The sequence below is a fragment of the Chaetodon auriga genome, chromosome 5, assembly GCF_051107435.1.
Source record: "Chaetodon auriga isolate fChaAug3 chromosome 5, fChaAug3.hap1, whole genome shotgun sequence".
NCBI classification, from domain to species: domain Eukaryota; kingdom Metazoa; phylum Chordata; class Actinopteri; order Chaetodontiformes; family Chaetodontidae; genus Chaetodon; species Chaetodon auriga.
This window is the reverse complement of record NC_135078.1, coordinates 3,730,476-3,750,904: the sequence shown is the minus strand read 5'-3', so window position 1 is coordinate 3,750,904 and position 20,429 is coordinate 3,730,476. Positions and strand designations below refer to the sequence as shown.

At 40.7% G+C, this 20,429-nt stretch overlaps 2 protein-coding genes across 3 annotated transcripts in view; both read right to left on the bottom strand.

The window, feature by feature from the left end:
- Positions 1-1,564: 1,564 nt before the first annotated feature.
- On the bottom strand, positions 1,565-4,132 carry LOC143320829 (alpha-(1,3)-fucosyltransferase 7). 2 transcript variants are annotated; one of them, XM_076730806.1, is made up of 2 exons: positions 4,033-4,132; positions 1,565-2,982 (listed from the first exon to the last, which is right to left on the bottom strand). In XM_076730806.1, the coding sequence occupies exon 2, from the start codon at positions 2,942-2,944 to the stop codon at positions 1,883-1,885; it is 1,062 nt and encodes a 353-aa protein (XP_076586921.1). In that variant the 5' UTR covers positions 2,945-2,982; positions 4,033-4,132; the 3' UTR covers positions 1,565-1,882. The 2 variants fall into 2 exon arrangements, with proteins under 2 accessions (XP_076586921.1, XP_076586920.1); XM_076730805.1 differs by having other exon boundaries at positions 1,565-3,036; positions 4,033-4,052.
- Positions 4,133-9,339: 5,207 nt separating this feature from the next.
- Positions 9,340-20,429, bottom strand: part of niban2b (niban apoptosis regulator 2b) — a 36,985-nt gene continuing 25,895 nt past the window's right edge. Inside the window, exons 7-14 of the mRNA XM_076729888.1 lie at positions 19,696-19,800; positions 19,020-19,182; positions 17,659-17,846; positions 17,347-17,502; positions 14,128-14,241; positions 12,689-12,796; positions 12,260-12,371; positions 9,340-11,081 (exon numbers count right to left, since the gene is read on the bottom strand). Coding sequence (XP_076586003.1) covers positions 10,183-11,081; positions 12,260-12,371; positions 12,689-12,796; positions 14,128-14,241; positions 17,347-17,502; positions 17,659-17,846; positions 19,020-19,182; positions 19,696-19,800 — 1,845 coding nt within the window. The 3' untranslated portion in view covers positions 9,340-10,182. The remainder of the gene's footprint in view (positions 11,082-12,259; positions 12,372-12,688; positions 12,797-14,127; positions 14,242-17,346; positions 17,503-17,658; positions 17,847-19,019; positions 19,183-19,695; positions 19,801-20,429) is intronic.

The following is a 20,429-nucleotide window of genomic DNA, read 5'->3' as shown; positions in this document are numbered from 1 at the left end:
GAGTGAACATGGTGAATAGCTGTTGTTGGTTGGGTTGTCAGAACAATGAGGGACAAGTTAAGGGGAGAACATTTGAGCACACTCTTGAGATTCTGAAAGTTGACATATATGAATTACTGCCATAAAACGGGCTAGAAGCAAACAGAAGAAAACTGAAGGGACCCCACAAGCAACAGATTCATTTCAGGTAACGTCACAGAATACAGTGCTGACTATCATTAATGTTTCATTTATTTAACAGGCTTTTATTGAGGTTTTTGGTCATTTTATTATTCACTTATTTAAATAACACATTATTATTATTGTTATTATTATTATTATTATTATTATTATTATTAGGCCCTGACCAGCATTAGACCCAAATGATCTTCACAATGAATTGTACAGTCTTGTTTTTCAGAGCAGCATAATAAGCTTTTTTATGTATTTTATTGTAAAAGTAAAAAAACAAAAAACAAAAAAACAAAAAAGTAGGAATTTGGCCTCCAGATATCTGGGGAACTGGAGGAAGCCATTGCTCCAGATAAGGCAGAGCAGAGTGTATGGCTGTCAGTGTGATGTGTCACACCCAGTGCAGAGACAAAATGACAAAGCTAACTCTCATCTTGCTCGTCAACGGTCAAAGACACTCCTGAGACCCCTGGAGAGCTTTTTCTCTTCCAATATTTTTCCTAGAACTTCTCTCATTGATATCAGAAGGCCTGAGGGAGACATTTGGGTGGCACAGTAAGAGAAAAGCAGTAAAAATGCTTTTGATGTTATACTAGCCTCTGAATGCTGCGTGGAACAATATGAATAATATGAACAATATGAGTCAGAATTTAGTCAGGAAGAACTCGCATGCCATCACATTGACTCATGAGAGCAATGATGCAATAAGAAATCAGATAACAGCAGAAATTGCAGAAGCTCAGAAGCACATAAAGATGGTTCTCAGTAAGCCAGAGCAGCAAGGAAGTGAATACTCCATATTGACTTCAGACATAAAGACTGAGGCCATGAACATTTTTTTAAAGTCCAGTCTGGAGGATGGAGGGCGAACTGGCTGATGTGAAGGAACACTCTTGCAGGTCATGATAACTTGACAAGGTTTGATTAGTCAACGCAGGAAACCAGGTCAAGAACAGGAGTGAGGACTTGTGTATTGTTGTTAATTTAGTGAGTCAATAAAGAAAAAGCTCTAACCTTGCCAATGCTTATGTGAAACACAGCCACACACTCAAAGACTCACTTATTTGAACCAGCAGGGGTAGTCACTCAAGAGACTGTATTCATTGTCATGGCATACACTATACAATATATGTTTGTCATTTATCTGGTTTTACTTTTTACTGCATAATTTGATTACTGTCTCTCTGCAAAAATGTTCATAAAAACAACTGAAAGCATGTAGTTCCAGTTGTTTAAACCTAACCAAATGTTAACCATCAAATTGGAGGAGATGATCTAAGAAGTACTTTAAAACACACTGGGGCCCTGAGACAAAAGCAACCATCAAACAAGGAAAACAAAATGCCTTTTTATTAAATATTTTTTTCTTTTTTCAAGAGCAGACATTTCAGGAGAAGAATAAGGAAATACCCCTCCTTTTTTTCCATTGTCATGAAGAGAATCTCTCCTCTGTGGTTACAAGAAATGGAACATGCTTATTTATGGTTTTGCAAGCTTCTACTTCCACTTTTTCAGAAAACACACAACCAGCACAACCAACCACTTGAGATTTGTTTCTGTGGTGTGTAGTTCCTCACGGTTTACCATGAGTGTATGGCTGACTGAGGTAAGTGTACTACAACATAGAATTGTCACTGTATGGTATTCAGTTTGCATGTGGTAACCCAGCAGCAACACCTCACTGACCTGAAAGCACATAGAGATAAAAATCTTAGCTGTCAACCCAGCTCTTCAGGTCATGATAGACTCTGTGTGCTGGCAAACCGGGATACTGAACACAGATCTGACACAGCCTTTCTCTCCAGTCAGTGTAGATTTTTATTCTGTGAGTTCGGTGCCACTGGAAATACTTTTCATAGGCCTGCCTGTGTGCAGCCACATGCTTCAGATAGGCAGCCAGATCTGCTGTGCTCTTGAAATCAGCCACATGGATAAAGGAACCAGGGGGAGCCAGGGCCTCGTAGGTGGCCCTGCTTGGGCCGAGAACCACGGGCACAGCTCCTGCTTGAAAAGCGTTCCTCCAGAGCTTCTCACTGATATAGTCCTTTGCCTCAGAGTTCTCAAAAGACAGGTAAAAATTACAGTTTGCAATAGTGGGCAACAGCTTCTTCCCTGACAGGGGTCTCTTGTTCCACTTGCCATACACCTCAATGGGAATATACTTCTTGAGACTTTGGTAAACATGAGCCCGAGCCTGGTGAGGCCAGTATTTGCTGACTGCCCAGCTGACAAGGCAGGAGCGGTTTGGAACAGCCTGGAAGTCTCTCCCATCACCTCCTAACATGGTCATTCCATAAGGGATGTATATGTCAGCATCACGTCTGTAGCTCATCGTCCAGTTGAAGAGACCATTGAGCTGTGTAAGGTTTGCATTTTTGGCAGGGGGCTCCAGAGACAGCCACACCCAGTGCTGGGAGGCTGGCCGATCCTGGTGCAGGGGCAGCGAGGACAGACCTCTGCTTAGCTCCTGATGGTGGAAGACAACCACATCTGCAGTGGAGAAAGCAGATTTGTTATCAGTGAGGAAACAGCGGCTGACGTTGTACATCTCAAAGCATTTGTCTCCAGAGAGCTTGTAGGAGCGACCAAACGGCCAGTGCCACAGCAGGATGCTGATGTTTCTCTGAAAAACATCTGGATGATATTTCTGTTGATAAAACTTCTGGCCCAAGAAGCTGTGATAAAGCAAGGATAAGAGGGAGGTGAGGAGGAGGAGGAGGAGGAAGAAGAGGAAGGCTTGAGATCCAGATGTTGTCATGCTTGCCAGGTGCATTCCAGGTCAAAAGGGCACAGATCACTGGTATGGAACTCCTTAAGAGGAAGGAAGGGTAGATCAGAGATATGTTGTTTTCATCAGTGCAGGAACTGCAGAAGACAAGGTGTTAAAACAAAAACATCTTTTACTGCCGAACTCATCTGTCTTATTCTTCTCCAGACAACTGTTAGACAACATTCATCAGCTAGCTAATTTTATTATGGGTTAATTACAAGTGTTTTTATGTCTTTATATCTTTTATTGCAACTATTTGATGTCTGTGACATCTAATGTGTCACAGACATCAATAAATAAATATATAAATAAATAAATAGTAAAACACTTTAAGAAAAGTACAGTAATCACTGTGTACTTGTTGTGATATGGCCAATTTTTTGGAAAGTTCTAGAGAAATAACAGTCAATAAATGGAATATTTGTTTTTACAAAGGGAAAAAACTCAGGGAGAACATATGGTGAAATCTACACAGTGTCTTCCTCTCAGTGTTCAGAGTTTTCAGTAAGAAAAGTAAGTTCTGCCTCTGCTGGAGGTTTTCTCTGTTTAGGATTTTATCATTGCTTTTGCACTGCTCAAAAAATACATGCTAATTCTTTGGACTTCTTTGTATAAACTTTACTTCCTTAACCCCCCACACCACAACTTGAACGTTATGGGAATCATCAAATACTTCAACCAGTTGGCAGATCAGATTTTTTTTCTGACAATAGTAAAGCACAAATATATCAGTACGCTTTTGTACAAAGTCACTTTCTGATAAGCATATTCTAGTATTATTCTATATTATGTTTTTGTGTGGGTTGATGTTGAGGCAGTGTAACTGACAGAGAGAGGTTTTCTACAGATGTTTCACTCTGATGCTGGCTACACCACAAACTCAACATTATTTTAAGAACAGAACATTTTAGGAGAAAAAAATATTCAGAATAAAAACTCTCAATAAAAGACCTGATTTTTACACAGTTTCCATCACCCTGGGGACACATACAGCAGTCTGTACTCTATGAATCAGCAGTAAACACTGACACCAGCTTGGCAGGTGGATTTAAATGAAATAAAATGAGGTTGGCAGAGATGTTGGCACTTACCTGAGTGACGTGAGATCAGAATGTCTGCTGCCCGTAGAGCTTTATCCTACTCAACACATCCTAAATTATAAAGGAAATCCTGCCCCCTCAAATTTTTGACTATCTCTTGCTTGACACTTCACACACACACACACACACACACACACACACACACACACGCACACACACCCAGCCTCTCAGGGCAGGGTGTGACGGTTGATTTACAGCCTCAATCAGTGGCCAGCAGGAAGAAATAAGCGGCAACAAAAACTGCAATTCAAAAATAGTTCAATAATTTCACAGCAAGAAGTTTTTAAGGCTATTTTCATGCAAATTGACTAATGAATTAATATCAACAAGATTCACTTAACCGTCTTGGTTGGTATTTGAGGGTTTGGGCGTGTTTACGCTGGGTTAGTGTTACAGTTAGAGGTAGTAAAATCCTCGCCTGTGACCACAGTCACCAACCACTGTGCAACTCTGCGTCACACTCATTTATTTACTTGTTAAACTGCTCATGCATATGCTGTTTGCAGAATTAGCACAATGGTGGGTGGCAGTAAAAAACTTTGTTGCTGATTTTAGATTTGTAAACCACAAGCTGGTCTTCCTGTTCCTGTTCTTGCAGCTCTAGAGGAAATGGGCACAGGGTAACACAGCTCCTGTTGGCACATCATAACTGTCTCAACAAGCTGCCTCACCCTTGGCCTCCCAGTTCACATTTGGTTTTTAATGCAGAAACTGATGCAAACCTGCTCCGACTCCATGATTTACCCACTGCACTGCTTTAACTCACACTTTTTCTTTCTTTCTTTCTTTCTTTCTTTCTTTCTTTCTTTCTTTCTCTGTTTTATTTATTTATGTATTTTTTGTTAGGTGACACTCCCACAGTAAAATGTGCCAGAAGTTGGATTCATGTTAGGCCCTGCAATGGGCAGGCTGTGCCATCATAAATCTACTCAGGCCCATGCAACACCATAAATTTCACCTAATGTTCTTTATCTGCTTTTCACCATACTTTCATCCATGCAAATATAACCAGCGTGATCCGACCACATTCTGTCTGCTCAGGCTCAGCAGCAGTGTCTGTCCGAACTGGCTGATGGCTGTCTCATGTGGACGCCATGACCCACTCTTGTCCAAACGCAACACCATACTATCACTGAACACAAGTGCTCTGAGCTGTGACCTTTATTTTTTGTGTCACACTGTCGAAACTGGTATTTTCCTGGGGCGCACTGAGCGTACTTCCTCGCCTGTACCCATTTGTCATCTTGGTTACTTTGCTATGCGCCCCAGTGGGAGGAAAGGCGCGGTAGAGGATGTGGCATTGCCAGCGCGGCGCAGTCAAGAACGCTCAGAGCAGGTCGACATCTCAGCGCACTTGTGTTCCATAATATTTTGGTAACTTATTTTGGTGAAGGCACACCTATTTAAAACTTTTTAAAAACACTCAAACGCCTTTCAGTTGCCTGTCTTTTCTTTCCTCTCATTCTCTTTACAGCCATGTGAGGGCAGCTGGTACTGCATGTGTTCCATCTGCAGTCTCTAACTGGAGCGACGTTGCTCAACGTCAAACCACAGCAACGCACGGCGGATCCGCTGGTTACATGTTTGCTCAACCAGCATCGGACTGTTGCAAAATAACACAGACATGTCCGCGCTTCCGAGAACATCAAACATGTCGTTTTGATGAATTATTCTGCAATTGTTGTTCATCGAGGCAGACGGACGCATTGAAAAGTGATGACACAGTCATCTGACAAATCGTAGCGTTAGATGAAAACTTCTCTGCCCACTAATAACTCCACCCGGGAACGGCTTCAGCAGTTGGTGTCTCCAGACACAACAGCGGGTATATGAGGCACTGACTGCGCGCGTCACCTCCTTTTTAATGAGTGTCGCCTGGAGCTCCGCAATTTGGATGACAATTCAGGTAGACGCGTTGTTGTGATGAGGAACATGGTGTCACAGAGATTCTTTGGGGCAAAAGTAATACCGGAGTTCCTAGAAACTAAAGTGTCATTTTAAAAATGCCAGGATCGTTACCAGGATCGCAATATGAAAATTAAACAGGCAAATATTTATATATATTATATTTATATGTATTATATATTATAAGTGAAACGGTCAAATGTAACTGAATTAAACTTGCTAAATAAACAAAAGGCAATGTATTATCTTTATATTTATTGAACTGCAGATGGATGTTGCACAATCATTAACAAATTGTACAACAGATTAACAATTTCTACAACGAGAACAACTGCAACTGTCCCGATTTCCCATCAATAAAGTACTCTGACTCTGATTGTATGGACATAAAATAATAATAATAAAATAATAAAACCACAACCACTGAGAGACAGCCATTAAACATTTCACACCTGTAAATTTGTAAAGAAAAATTACTAAAAATAGAAAAATAAACTTTATGGTTATCAATTAACTCTTTCCTTAATTATGCAAATGTATGAATATATTGACATTGAAACACACATTGAAACACATTGAAACACTTCATAAACATGTAACCAACACATGTAACCAACACTTCATATGTCTCTTGCTCGTCCACATCCTCTCGCAACACTCTCACAGTGATTAGTTTGTGGGAAAAAAAAAAAACCCTGCAATGCGTTATCACCCCTGCTGCGAAGGGTATCAGGGGTGATAATGGTGGTAAGGGATTTCACTGATGATGGTGTTCAGTGATTTTTCACAAACAAATAGCTGTGAAAGTTGTGAGTGGATGAGCAGGACACATGAGAATTGGTTTGATGTCAATATATTTTTGTTTTGTTTACTCTTTACAGCTTTATAGACTGGAAATGTTCAACGGCTATCACTCTGTATAATGTCAGTCATTTAACATTTCTAAGTTGAAAAAGTTATTGAAGCTTGAAATGGATCATGTTGCACTTCTACGACGGTCCCTAACTACGCCCGCACTGACAGTTGCGTAGGACAGGTGGTCCGTTCTTTACGCTGCCGTCTGCATCGTTACCTTTAGTGATTTGGAATTGATCAAAACTGTGAAACGTCTGTCAAAATAAACTCTCCAACAGGTAACAGCCAAAGAATATCAAATATTACACTAACTTCGGTCATTCTCCTGACCGGATGTTTTCGGCCTGATCCTCTTGTCTCAAAGTGACCCAGGCGAGCCTTAAATACACCTAAAGCGCGCTTGGCACGCTCCCGACGTATGAGCACCATAAGGAAGTCTTGGAATGATCGATGAGAAGGCCTCAGGCCCACAAATGTCAGAGAGAGTATGCTTAGCATTATTACTTTACTGAGGGAATGAAGTTGGTGCCCTCCCAACTAAAGAGTCAGAGATTAATCAAAGTCAGTGGATTTATCCTCTGGAGAGCATGAAGGTCAGTACTAACTGTCACTGCAATCCATGAAGGAGCTGTTGTGGATCAAAGTGGTGGATGGACAGACCAACACTGCCATCTACAGAGCCACAGCACTAGCATGACTAAAAATCTAGACTCAAATTGTGAAACATTCTGGACGACTCTGTCATAAACATAGGAATGGGGCCTCGGTTGTCAGTTGATACATTTAGTTTTTTTTGTAGAATGGATACACTTTTGCTGCATATGAAGGGAAAATTTAACTCGGTTGTGGGGAAATAGTCTATAGCACTAATCAGAATTATTACATGAACCACTTTAAGTATTTGTCCAGTGATATCATGTCATTAGTGTAATAATACTAAGAAAGCATTTCTCTCATGTCACGTGGCTCTGACAGGCAGGGACACATCTCAACAGTCCCTTGCATTCCTTTCACAGCACTGGGGAAGTAAGTCCCATCTTGGAAATAGTTCTGGTGACCTTGCCTGATGCAGGAGTGACATGAGGAGTTTTGAAGTGTGTTTCCATAATGTTCAGGCTACAAACTAAATGAGAGTAAACAGACCCACAATGTACAAATAAATAAGTTCTTCTTTTTAATAATACATACTTTTAAATATATAGTAATATTAGGACATATGTACATTCATAAAAACTAAAATCTGGAATTAAATCTGTTTAATTTTAAGATATCTTTGTGCTGACTGAGCTCTGGCATCTTTCTGCAGACTTGACACATTACCAAGCAACAGCTGTCCTGGGTTGCCATCCAGTGGCAGAATGACCACTTCACACTCCCTGACGAAGGCTCCCAGCCGAAACGCGTTGGAGCACTTTTAACCTCTTCAGCCATGTAATTTAATAAAGGCTTTTTAATACTTTTTCTAAAATCAAGATGAGTGCCTTGGTATTTTTTCCTTTTGTTTCCCAACTTTTTAATTCAGTTACATGTCATATTAAAGCTAGATATTTAATATCTAACTTTAATCTAATGCGTTGTCCCCACCTCTTCCTGTCCACATAGCAAAGTGTCCCTGGGCAAGACACTGATCCCCAAATTACTCCTGATGGTCAGGCCAGCACCCCGCGCGGTGGGTCGCTGCTATTGCTGTGCTTTGGATAAAAGTGTTATATGAATGTGGTCTTTTACCATTCATAAACTAAGCCAATTTAATAGAAATATTTTTTTTCTCTTAAGTCTTTTCAATAATCTCACCAGAAAATCCTATTTTAATTAAGATTCACACACTGCATAAAAAAAAAATTTAAAAAAAATGGAAGAATAAAGAAGTTTTTTTTACTACAAGAATGCTCGGGTCTGAAATGGCACAAAAACGTGACCATATTTTCACAGATTTTTTCGTTTTCTTATTTGGCACAGAACTGCTCAGGTTGTGTTTACAGGTAAAAGCTCCCAGTTGTTTACTTAAAACTTCTACAACATGCAGAATAAATCTGTACACAGAGACACACTGATAATCATTACTTAAAAAAATCATATTTATATGCGCTTCTGTTAGCATTCTTCCAAAACATAATTTAGGATCAGTATAGTTACCTATGAAGACACATTACTGACATGTTTAAAAGAAAAATATCAGTGAAAACACATGATGATTGATACTCAGTTTACTGTTTCAGACAGCAAGAGATATGTTTATTAAATTTACCAGAATGGAATCATGGTAGACATTTGGACATGTGTAAGTAACTTTGCTATTTCCATTCCATTTAGGTACCACTTCAGCCCAAACCACTGAACCAGCATACACACCACACCATAACCTCTGCACTGGTACAGCTACATGGAATGCAGCCATTATAGTTAACAATATCAGATGATATACCAACAATCCCTCGTTCAGTAACTACAAAGACCACGACCAAGACAAACTGATAATAATTAATCAATAATGATTTATTATCAATTACAGTCATTTGTATCACACAAGAGTAAAATAAATCTAAAAGTACACAGCTCAAAAAAGAGAATGAAAATAATAAATAAAATAGGTGTGGAGAGATCAGCTGAAGCACCGATCAAGTGATATAAAATTATGTAAAATGACAGTTTGGTATTTCACTGGTCCATACAAGTATTTATACACAATATACACAAACGTTCTTTATGAAAGGATGAACTCATAAAATAGTGTTATTCCCAGCAAGAAAAAGAAATCGTCAAGTCTTGAGACATCAGTGTGTACAATTAAAGAATTCTAATGTTTGAGACAGGAAAAAAAAAAATAAAAAATCACCTTAGAGACTTAAGAGTATTTTCTGTTGGCCAATTTGGTCCAATAATAAACAAGTGAGTTTCCAATAGCACAAACTGCATTTACACCAACAAAACGTCATAAATAAATCCAATTGCAGAAGTTTATTGACGGCCACACAGTAGTTAAAGAAGAGAGATTTGAGAGCTAAATCAACTGACATGCATTTCACCAAAGGCACCTCAACTTGTCACATGTTTATAACACACCACCTTCATACCAGGTGAAAAGAAAACAAGGCGTGGAACTGTGTGCACATGTCTGTCAGATGTAAAGTTGTGAAAATAATATAGAAAAAACAATGTTTAAAAAATGCCGACAGCACCTGAGCCCTGCTCAGAGAAGATGGTCTGCTGAATGATTCTGAGGCCTGAAACTGGAGTGGAAGCTGCTGAAAAGTGATGTGGGTAAAACAGCAGCACGAAGGCTCTTTTAATCTTTGTCAAAAAAACAACAACAAAACAAAGACAAAACAAACAAACAAAAGGCAGGATTGAGTTTAGGTCAAACAGATGGAAATCATTTCATCACTGCTCACTGCTCTCAGAGTCACTGGTTTTGGTCTCTGCTTCTGGTGCTGCAGCAACGCTCTCCTCCCTCACCTCAGGGTGCTCCTCTGTGGGCTGTGGGGTCACTGTGCTGGAGGCCTCCTCCTGCTCTGCCTCCGCCCCTTCACTGATGGGAGACTGGAAGCCGCTGTCATCATGTGGAGGTGGGGGGAAGTCAGGTGTGGCCTCTGGGGGGCTCTCTGGAGCCACGTCTGTAGCTGCAGATGGGATTTCCTCAGAAGAAGGTGGTGGTGGCAGCACCTCCTCTGACACCTCCTGGTTGCAGAGTGGTTGTTTTTCCATCGTCGGCTGGCTGTCCTCTTCCCTACCCTTCTCCTCTGAGTCTGGAGCACTTTGTGTAGCAGTTTCCACCTTCAAAGGGACCTCCTCTTTACCCTGCTCCTCTGCTTTGGCTTCCTCCTCCTTTGAGACAGAACCATTTGACAGGTCTCGAGGGTTCTCTAATGCTTTGGGACTTGCAGATCCATTCTGCTCCGGAGAAGCTTTACCATCTGGGTTTTCATGCCCATCCCTGTCCTCCTCCTCATCCTCTTCCTCTCCATTCTCCTCTGGGATGTCGTTGACGCTGGGTACCTCTAGACATGACTCACCGGGCAGGACTGGTGAGCCTTCCACCTGAATCATGGACACGACTTGCTTCATCCTCCTCCTCTTATAGGACTCCCCACCTTGACCTTCAGCGTCACCCTCAGCATCCTCCCCTGTACCATCCGCCTCCTCCTGGGCTCCTCCGTACTCCCCGGCCCAGTCGATGGAGGGGTTTTCTCCCAGTAGGTGCAGGCTGGGGTCGCTGTTGCTCAGGACAATGCTGTCCCTGTACAGGTTGTGCCTCCTCTGGACTGCTGCCTCCTTCACAGCTGCAGACAGACAGTAGAGGTTAGAATGCGCTTTGACACAATGAGCAATCAAGAAAACTAATTAATCAGATCTCAGTCTCAGTCATAAAGGTTTGAACTTTTGCTTATAAACTCAGTAACTACTGCAGCGATATAACAACTGCATATTATTGGAAATTCTTATTCAGGAATACTCCTTTGAGATGTACCATCTTGTTTTCAGGGGGATCCAATTCCATATAAAGACAATTAGACAAAATATTTAACAAATACTGAAATGACAGCAAGGTAATTAAACAATATCAAATGTGACAACAACGACATAAAAGAATAAATATCAAATATTAAGTAAATAAGGAAATGATACTCCAAGCAGAGCATGAAATTGGATTATTCATTCATAAGTTCTGATTCCAAACAATTTGGGACGCTGTGTAAAAAATAAACAAAATGTGATCATTTTTTTGATGTATAATCAATCCAAAATTGCACAAAGACAATATATTTAATTCTTTACCTCATCAACTTCATTGATTTTGCCAATATATGCTTTCACAAAGAGGTTCACCACTTTGTGAAACACATGATTGTATAAAGGATAGTACTGTGTGGGCTCAGGAGCACTCAGTAAAACTGAAATGCATACATTTAATAATAAAATAATAAACTGCAGCCAGTGTTGCTGTCTTCTGGTGATGGGAGAGGCCAAATTAAGTGTTTCATTCATAGTAAAAGAAAAAACCTCCATTACAATCTACATTGAGAGAAGGAAGATTTGTTTTGGATGCATCCTGATATACAACATCAGCAAATATCCAATATTGGTAAAACGAGTTATAACACAAGCTTCTTTCTAATAGTAAATAACAAACTGATAAACAGTAATACCACGATTTATTTTCATTAAAATAAATATGCCATTTAAATGAGCCATTTCCTGGTTCTTTGTTGAACACTGAAAAAAAGACAATCATACTACCTGTGTAACTATTGTGTGCAGTATTTATGAGTACTCCTTCCATTTACACTGTAGTTAACACCAAATGACCTAGTTCAATTTAGGAGGTACACTCCAGCCAATCTGCAAACAATCCTTTTCATACAGTGAGATTCTCCATTTGGCAGAGACGCATCCTTATCTATAATGAACAACGCCTGTATAGAAACAGAGAGGATGAATAACAGTGTAGAACACTGACCCATCATGATGTCCTTCATGACAGAGTTCAGCACCACCTCCTCAAAGATGTTCCCCACCAGGATGAAACGAGAAAAGTCCTCAAAGATGAGCTCCTGGAAGCGTGGCAGCTCCTGATGTTCATGAAACAACAGTCAAAACCTTTCAACATCTCAATTCAACATCTCTTTACTCCTTTCTAAACATCCGCATTTCAGGATGTGACTTGTCTCACTCATGGAGTGAGTCATGGTTTAGTGACGGTGAAAGTTCCCAAAAGTACTGTGACAGTATTGTATGTAGACAAGTACATAAAATACTTAAACATAATTGCCAACCCATTTTGTGGATTTACCTCATGACTTGCAAAGGTTGGGACACACAAATGAATGGATATACAGTATTCCCATCAATGTGGCAGGTGTTTGGTGAAGAACGCTCTGAGACTCACCGAGGCACAGGAAGGGCTGAGCTGCTTCAGCATGTAGGGGATGAAGATCTGGAGGAGAGCCTCGCGAAAGAAGCGCTTCCTCACTGTGCTGCTGTCATAGTCAAATTTCTGAAAACAAGAAACAATGAAAAAAGAAAAATCAAGAAAAAGCATTTCAAGACTTGTGATAGTGAGGATGGGGTCTCTCATTCCCACTCTGCACCCCGGACAGTGTGAGCACTGTGTCATGCTTTATGGCACAACGTTACACTCCACCATCTACTGTAAGTCACTGACTTTGACTTTGTTTTCTGGAGAAAACATTTGCTGGTTTTCCCTCTCATGTCCTCCGGCTGCTCTGACTCACTTCTCCTGATGGACAGATCGCTCTACTTGTTGCTAAAGTAACTGCTAACTGATATTAACTGTAGCTGTGCAGCTAGCGGACTCAGTCCAGATCAGAGTGGGAGCTCACAGCACATGGAGTGTTGTTGTTCACACCGCTTGCATGGCAGCTTTGGACCACCAGGAGAAGGTTTCCAGACGTCCCAAATTACAAGCAGGTGTCCTGAATCCCAAATCGTGTCCTGTTTGTCTGAAAAATTAGACTAAAGCTGAGTTTTGATTAATTTGCCCTAATAAAACCTCAAACACTGATTGTTGTGAAATGTTATTTTGGTGCTGCTCTTCTGTTCTGGCTCTCCATCATTTACAGCAGTGATTGCCAAGCATTTTTTTTTTATTATTAAAAGTCTGTTGCCTAATGAATTAAGGCTGTTGTAGTTTTTTCTTAATAGTGTACAATGCAGACAGCCACAGACATGGAGTGATCCGACATACGCAACAGGCAGACAGATGTGATAGGCTGATGAAACAAAATAAAAAAAGAATTTTATATAAATGATAGACCCCAGTCCATCACTGGCTCCACCTCAACCAACTACAGCAGTAAAATGCTACATGTGCATTCATGCATCAGAATGAACAATCTACTAATCAGAGCTAAAATAGTGAGTCAATCAATCAATCAATTAGGTGATCACCAGAAAAACAGGCAACTGGGCAACTATTTTAATAATCTATTAATTGCTTAAGTTCCTTAGCAATCCAAAATATCAAACATTTGTTAGTTCCAGCTCCTCAGCTGTGACAATTTTCTGCTTTTCCATTTCGTATGTGACAATAAACTGCAGGACTTTTAATTGGACATTTTTGAGGGAACAACATAGTGGAAAAAAAATACACAGAATTGAGACATTCAAATAAAATTGCAGAGGATAAATATAGAGCACTGTACAGCAAATAAGAAGTGATTTCATTTTAATTTCAATTGTATTGTCAAATGAAATCTTCCTGCTCCCTTCCCACGTGTTTTTGGGGTTTAGAGTGATGATCTACGAGTCTGCTGTGTGTGTGTGTGTGTGTGTGTGTGTGTGCTTGTGTGTGTGTGAGGGTCTTACCTTAATGACTCTGTCCTGGCAGCGCTGGATGGTCTTACAGAGCTCCTCTGTACCCTGAGACTCCAGACTCTGGTGAAGGATCTGCTCAAACGTATACACTGCATTGTCCATTTGCTGTGGACATACAGAAGGATGCAAACGTGTTATTGAGACAGTGTTAAAATACATCAGTAAGTTTTATCATATATAAGTAATATTATAGTTCGTAGCTCAAACTGTGTAACCTAACTGGTTATTAACTGACTGGTGTTTGTGAGAATGTCTGGTGAAATATTCATGCATTCAAAGTTTAAAATATAATAATAGACTGCCCCAGTCCGGCTGTCTCTGTCCCACGATGTGCAACCTGTACTCAAACTTCTGCTTCATTCACTGTTCTCCTGAGCTACAGAATCACCACTGGGGGGCGCTCATGTTCCTACAGTCCTACTGTGTTTGCAGCTGTTGGCAAAAACTGAACTGTGTCCAACCCCTCCACAAACTCTGAGCAAAAGGAAGCTACAGCGTCACCGTCCCATGTTTCGAGAATCAAATGACTTGGAGACGAATGAAATTATCTCACATCACTGGAAATTCTTCTTCTGTTCCAAGATACACCAGCATACAGTACTTCAAACACATAGATTCTGAAAAAACGCCCTCATTAGAGTTGGACTCAAAGAAGTTCAAAGATCGTTAGACCACACAGTGAGTAGGAGGCATGTCTGTTAGAGCAGGAGACTGTGAACATGTTCTTTTTGAGTTCACACAAGGACTGTAAATGTGTTCAAATCCACCAAACTTCTGCAGCATCACCACGTTTGATAATAACAGAAACAAAACTCAAATATTGACTTCATTATCTCTAGGATTTGATCCACGCATTGGTCAACCACAGTCATCTGCTGCTGAATCACCAAGTTCTCTGTAAGATCCTGATTCCACGAAACCAGAAATCCAGAACATAACATGCTTCTTGTGGTGAGAATTCTTCAATAGTGGAACCTTTTGGTACTAACTTAAAGAGGGCAATTAAATTACCTCTGGTACTGTAATCATATTAGATCATGCATGTCTGAATAATCTAGCTGTAAAGATACAATTTCTGACAGAATTTGAAAGTAGCATCTGTTCAGCACAATTACAACACTGTTTCATGTCAGAATAACACGGCCATGAGTACGTTAAAGTGTACAACGTAGAACTTAAGCACAGGCTTTACAGCTTGAATATATGTACTGCAGTTTTTAATCACTACTTGAACTCTGAAGGACCTTGAGTTAAAGTGTAGCCACCCCCACCCTCACTGGCCCCCGAACCCCACTGAGGAGGTCATGATAAGTGATTTCTCCATGGGGGGGTCTGAATGAAAGAATGCCTGCCTCTTGGATCTCTTCCCTGAGACTGAGTTCTTGTGCAAGTCTGGACACATGGGAGATTAATGCAATTATTTCAAGGCCCTGGGCTTTACAGAAGAAGAATCACTGGGGGGTTGGTTTGCATGTCTTTTGATTCTTGTGGACTGTCTTATTCTTCACTGTCTCAACATCCCGATTTTACTTGTATCTGCACAAGAAACAAAATAATACTACAAAAAAATGTATGAAAAAAAAAGGCTTTTCTCAGGCCAAGACAGTAAAACCTTTTTTAAAGGGTTGGTTCAACTAAATCACCAAAAAAAAAAAACAAAAAACACTTCAGTGGTATCTGTCCATGTAGACCGTGGTTGCATTTGTCTGCACTGACCCCAACACAATGGTGGTCAAAGGAATTTAGTTTGTAGTATCTCAGCATTGAAACACAAAAACAACAAAACATCAACACTTTCCAGAAACAGTGTTATTAGTTATAATCCACTGAACACGAAAAGGGACTATTTCTTTGGCAGAACAGTTCCACTGAAAACTGTTGAGTGACAAATAAACTTGACTAAACAAGAGAAGAAAAACACTATGAATAGTCATGTTTGGCAGTGAATAATGACTGTACGCGTACAAATCAGCAAGTGTTTAGACCAGCCACAACAGACAAGAACACTCTGATTCTGAAGAACTGCAGTCAAAACAGTGGTGACACACACCCCAAGACTGCCCGGAGGGCAGCCTCTGGCATTGGTTCACATCTCAGATTGTTGCAAAATGAAACTCAATTCCTGTTTTGTCTTATTGGAATGGCTTAGAGGAGCTTAACAGACATTTACTCTGCACCACATTCACACAGTCAGACAGGTGGCTTCTGAGCAGTTGGGTTAACTGGCTTGCTCAAAGGCCCCGCAGCAGAAGCAGATACATGCAGATATTAAATGGGAATATCTTGGTGAAATCTGCGAGGTGAAAGTGTATAACAGATCAGAGTATAACAGGATAACTCCAGTTTTACCAAAACTTGGCCCTGTCCCCTGTTGTGACTGTTTGTTTAGCTCTCTGTCCTCACACAGCACATATGATAAGGGGGACAGATTTACTTTTGAAGTTCTTAGTAAAGCCAACAACAGCAGGTAAGTAGGCTGTGAATTTGGCCTCCAGCTGACCTTTAATGTTTCTAGCAGTGTCATATGAAATAGAGAAACCTGCATGTACATTTCATTGCTACATACATGATATTATGGTAATTCTGTAATGACAGGTCCCGGTTAAAAGGTCAACCGCCTCACCAGTTTACAACCCATGAATACATAGATGTCTGTTTTACTGTTTGTGTTTTCATGTGTTTCATTCTTCCATGAGAAAATAATTTCAGGATGTGAGATGTGAGTTTGTGAGACAAACAGCTGACTGTGTAATTTCAGGTAAACTTACTAAACTAATACAGAGCAGGACAGAACCACTTAAGTCACACCCTGCACTCTGATATGATGGTGACTAGCCTCCAGGATTCTCTGGGTGATTAAACACGACAGAGTTTACTCTTACTACTGTCCCATGCACCGTTGTAGCATGTGTAGAAACCTGACGCTTTAGGATTTCTGTGCTGTTACTATTGCTCAGGTATTATTAGACTATCGCTGTTCAGAGAAGGAGTTCAGCCAATCTCAGCTATTAACTTGGTGAGAACATGTTATCATAACTGATTGAAATGATGGACAAAAGTATGTAAATAAAATAATAATAAATGTTTTAATACTAGAAACTGTAAATGTAGACATACACAGTTTCCACTTTATAACCCTTTACTGTAAACTAGACTAAACCCAGTCATAGAAGCAAAGTGAGGTAGGGAGTTGCAGTGTTAGCGCCTCACCTCTCTCATGAGAATCTGGGCCCTCTGGACGAACACTGAGGGGCTGGAGACATCAAACCTCTGCTGCAGACCCTCCAGACTCAGCTGCTCCACCTTCTCATAACAGATCTGCATCTTCACTGGATGAAAGGCCAGCATGGAGATCTTTTCCATGTGCTGAGGAGAGGGGGCAGAGATGGTGGGTGGGTGGGTTATTCGTACAAAGTATATTTTGTTTATTCTACTTCTGTTTCACAAACCATTCTGGACTATTGAATGGTTTTGATTTCATAATTACAGCTTATCCGTAGCCTCCTCCTGTAACCTCCTCACCTGTGCCACGGCCTCCTTGGTGCCCTCATTCAGGGTGTTCTTGCTCATGTCAACCAGCTCTCTGAAGAACACGTCACGGACCTCAGAGAAGCCGCGACTGGTCGGCTCCATCAGGGCGTCCAGGATGGAACTGATGTAGGGCTGGATGCTCACCTTCAGCAGCTTCTCGGCCTTGTGGAGAACCACCTCTGTGGGGAGGAACACAAGAAAGGGGAGATGTAGATAAACATGTAAGGTCATCGTTTCAGGCAATTCTCTGTCATTGTTGAGTCACTTTGAAAATGCTGGTACTTAAGGCAAGACAACTGAGGAAGACTTCCAAATGAAATGTTGAATACATAAGCAGTAAAATGGCATATAAAATGCACCGCAGCCACATTACATATGTGGTAATTTAGCTCTTGACTGGAGAACACTATGATTTCAAGTATGGACCATAATATTACAAAATATAAATCGTATAGGTCAGATTATACATCAGATATTATTATACAATTTGAAAATAGCACTTTTAGTTTATGTGTTGCAGTGCTGTATTTGGTGGCAAATCCCTCTCTTGGCTTTGATGTAACTTAAATGGTATTTCCTTTATCTTCTCATTCTGCTGCTACTGTTTACTAGTCTCATGGAATCCTTCCACACTGTCATTGCAACACAGAAGCAGCCGAAATTTCCCTCCATGCATAAACAGTGTGAAGAATGCTGATTGGCTGACTTGTCTCCACAATGATGGGAAGCTGTCAGACTACTAGTAAACACTTGCACAAATGTAGAAAATGTAGGCTCAATGGCTCACAGGCAATTGTAAGAGAAGTCTGTGTGCAAATGTTCCTCCACTGAGTGTTTACCAGTAGATGAGCCTTCTGCAGCACAGGCATTATTTGCTAGAATTTGCAGTGGTATCCCAAAATGATAGGAGATAACTAATTGATGCAGTATGTTCTCAGAAGATATTTTTTACAAGAACATAGCGGAACAGGAAAATATCAGTATGCAGCAGTATGCACAGTTCTTCATGAAAGGCTTATCAAAATGTAAGCCACTCTATGGAGTCTGAAGAGTGCCACTGGAATCTTTTTTTAAATTTCTAACTGTATTTAATAATATGATCCATTTAAAGATGCAAGTGTAAATTGGCTAATTCATTTAAGCAATGAACTCAATGTAAAACTCAATTAATAAAATGTCCTTGTTGTGACATTAAATTCTGAACTAATGTGTTATCACTATGATGGCACCCTCCATGTGCTTCCTCAGACCATCATAGAATGGTTAAAAAAAAATGATAAAAGAGGGACTGAAGAAAAGGGTCGGCAAATGACAGTATTTCTGTAGATAATCATGGCCGCTCTCTTGCTAACCTTTGATCTTGTTGGTGACGTGCTCCTTGGAGGTGATGATCTGGTCCATGTCTGTTCGTATGGAGGCTTCTAGAGACGAGCGGGCCGACTCACACTTCTGCAACACCGCCTCATACTGGGCCTGGCACTGGCCCTGCACCAGGCTGTACACTGCATCACTAATCTACACACACAGGAAACACACGTTTGAAGGTAGAACCTCCTGTTCTTCTCAGCTGCTCAGGTTAAATGAACCACACTTAGACCTCTGCACGACTTGGACTTTATGTTTTCAGAGGGACATTATATCCATCATCCCTGCTGTCTCTGCAGGCCACAACGTGGCAGAAAGAACAACTGGTACCACCACTGGTGGGCAAAATTCAATATTAGGCATCAGCATATCGGTGATGTTCTCTTATATCAGTGATGACCCAGTTATTTGATTAAAAGCATACAGCTGAACACACATGTATGCATGACTGTTTTTCACTATTATGAATAGTATTACTTTCTGTCCAGTGACCTAAATCTCCCATGAAGACTAAAAATACATTGGTAATTTAATCTAACAGGATTCATAATTTCATATTTTTTGGCATCAACATGAGTAACAATTTGAAATATAAAGCATCAGCTGCTGAGGGTTTGAATTAAAAATACACATTAATGGAATGTGTGTGGAGTGGTTTCTCACCAGCATCCAGTTCCTCTGCCTCTCCTGTAGTTTGCCTTTGAGACGGGGGGAGATAAGCTCCCTCAGCACAGGGAGGAGGCCCTCCATCACAAGGTTAGAGATGATCTACAAGGATAACAAGACACACAACACAATCGTCTCACTCAGCACACATGGACAATCAACTACATATAACCAGACTGGATTTTTCCAGTCAGTAGCTGGAGCACCATGGCTCATAGATGAGTTTATCTCTGACCTCTTTCTAAGCTTCAGTCTAATGCTACTTCTCCCAAAAAATAATGAATTCAAATGCAGCAGAACCAGACACATCTGTTATATTCCATGCATTCCTCTTCCTCGTCAAAACCTGGCACGTAGTCACCCACAATGCAACTCATCTGCCAAGAGTTTGGTCTGGGGATTCATGTGTGTTATGCTAATAGCAGCTAATATAACCTTGAGGTTCTAGCCTGCAGCAGAAATGAGGAGTGGGCTTCAGAAGTCTGGCAGGCTCAGTTCTTACCAGCTCCACACCCCATTTTTTTCATTTCAAACTTGTTGTCTTCAGTCTCAACTGACATGGACTCAAACGGAATCACTGAGGCAGTTTAGCAGACTCTGCACGCCTCCCTCTGGAGCCATAAAAAGTTTCATACAACTTTTTTTCACAAATGCAGTAGTACTCCACAACACCTGGAGACAGACTTTGAGGTGTTACATTGGCACAGTTCCCCCATAAAGTTTTTATGTGT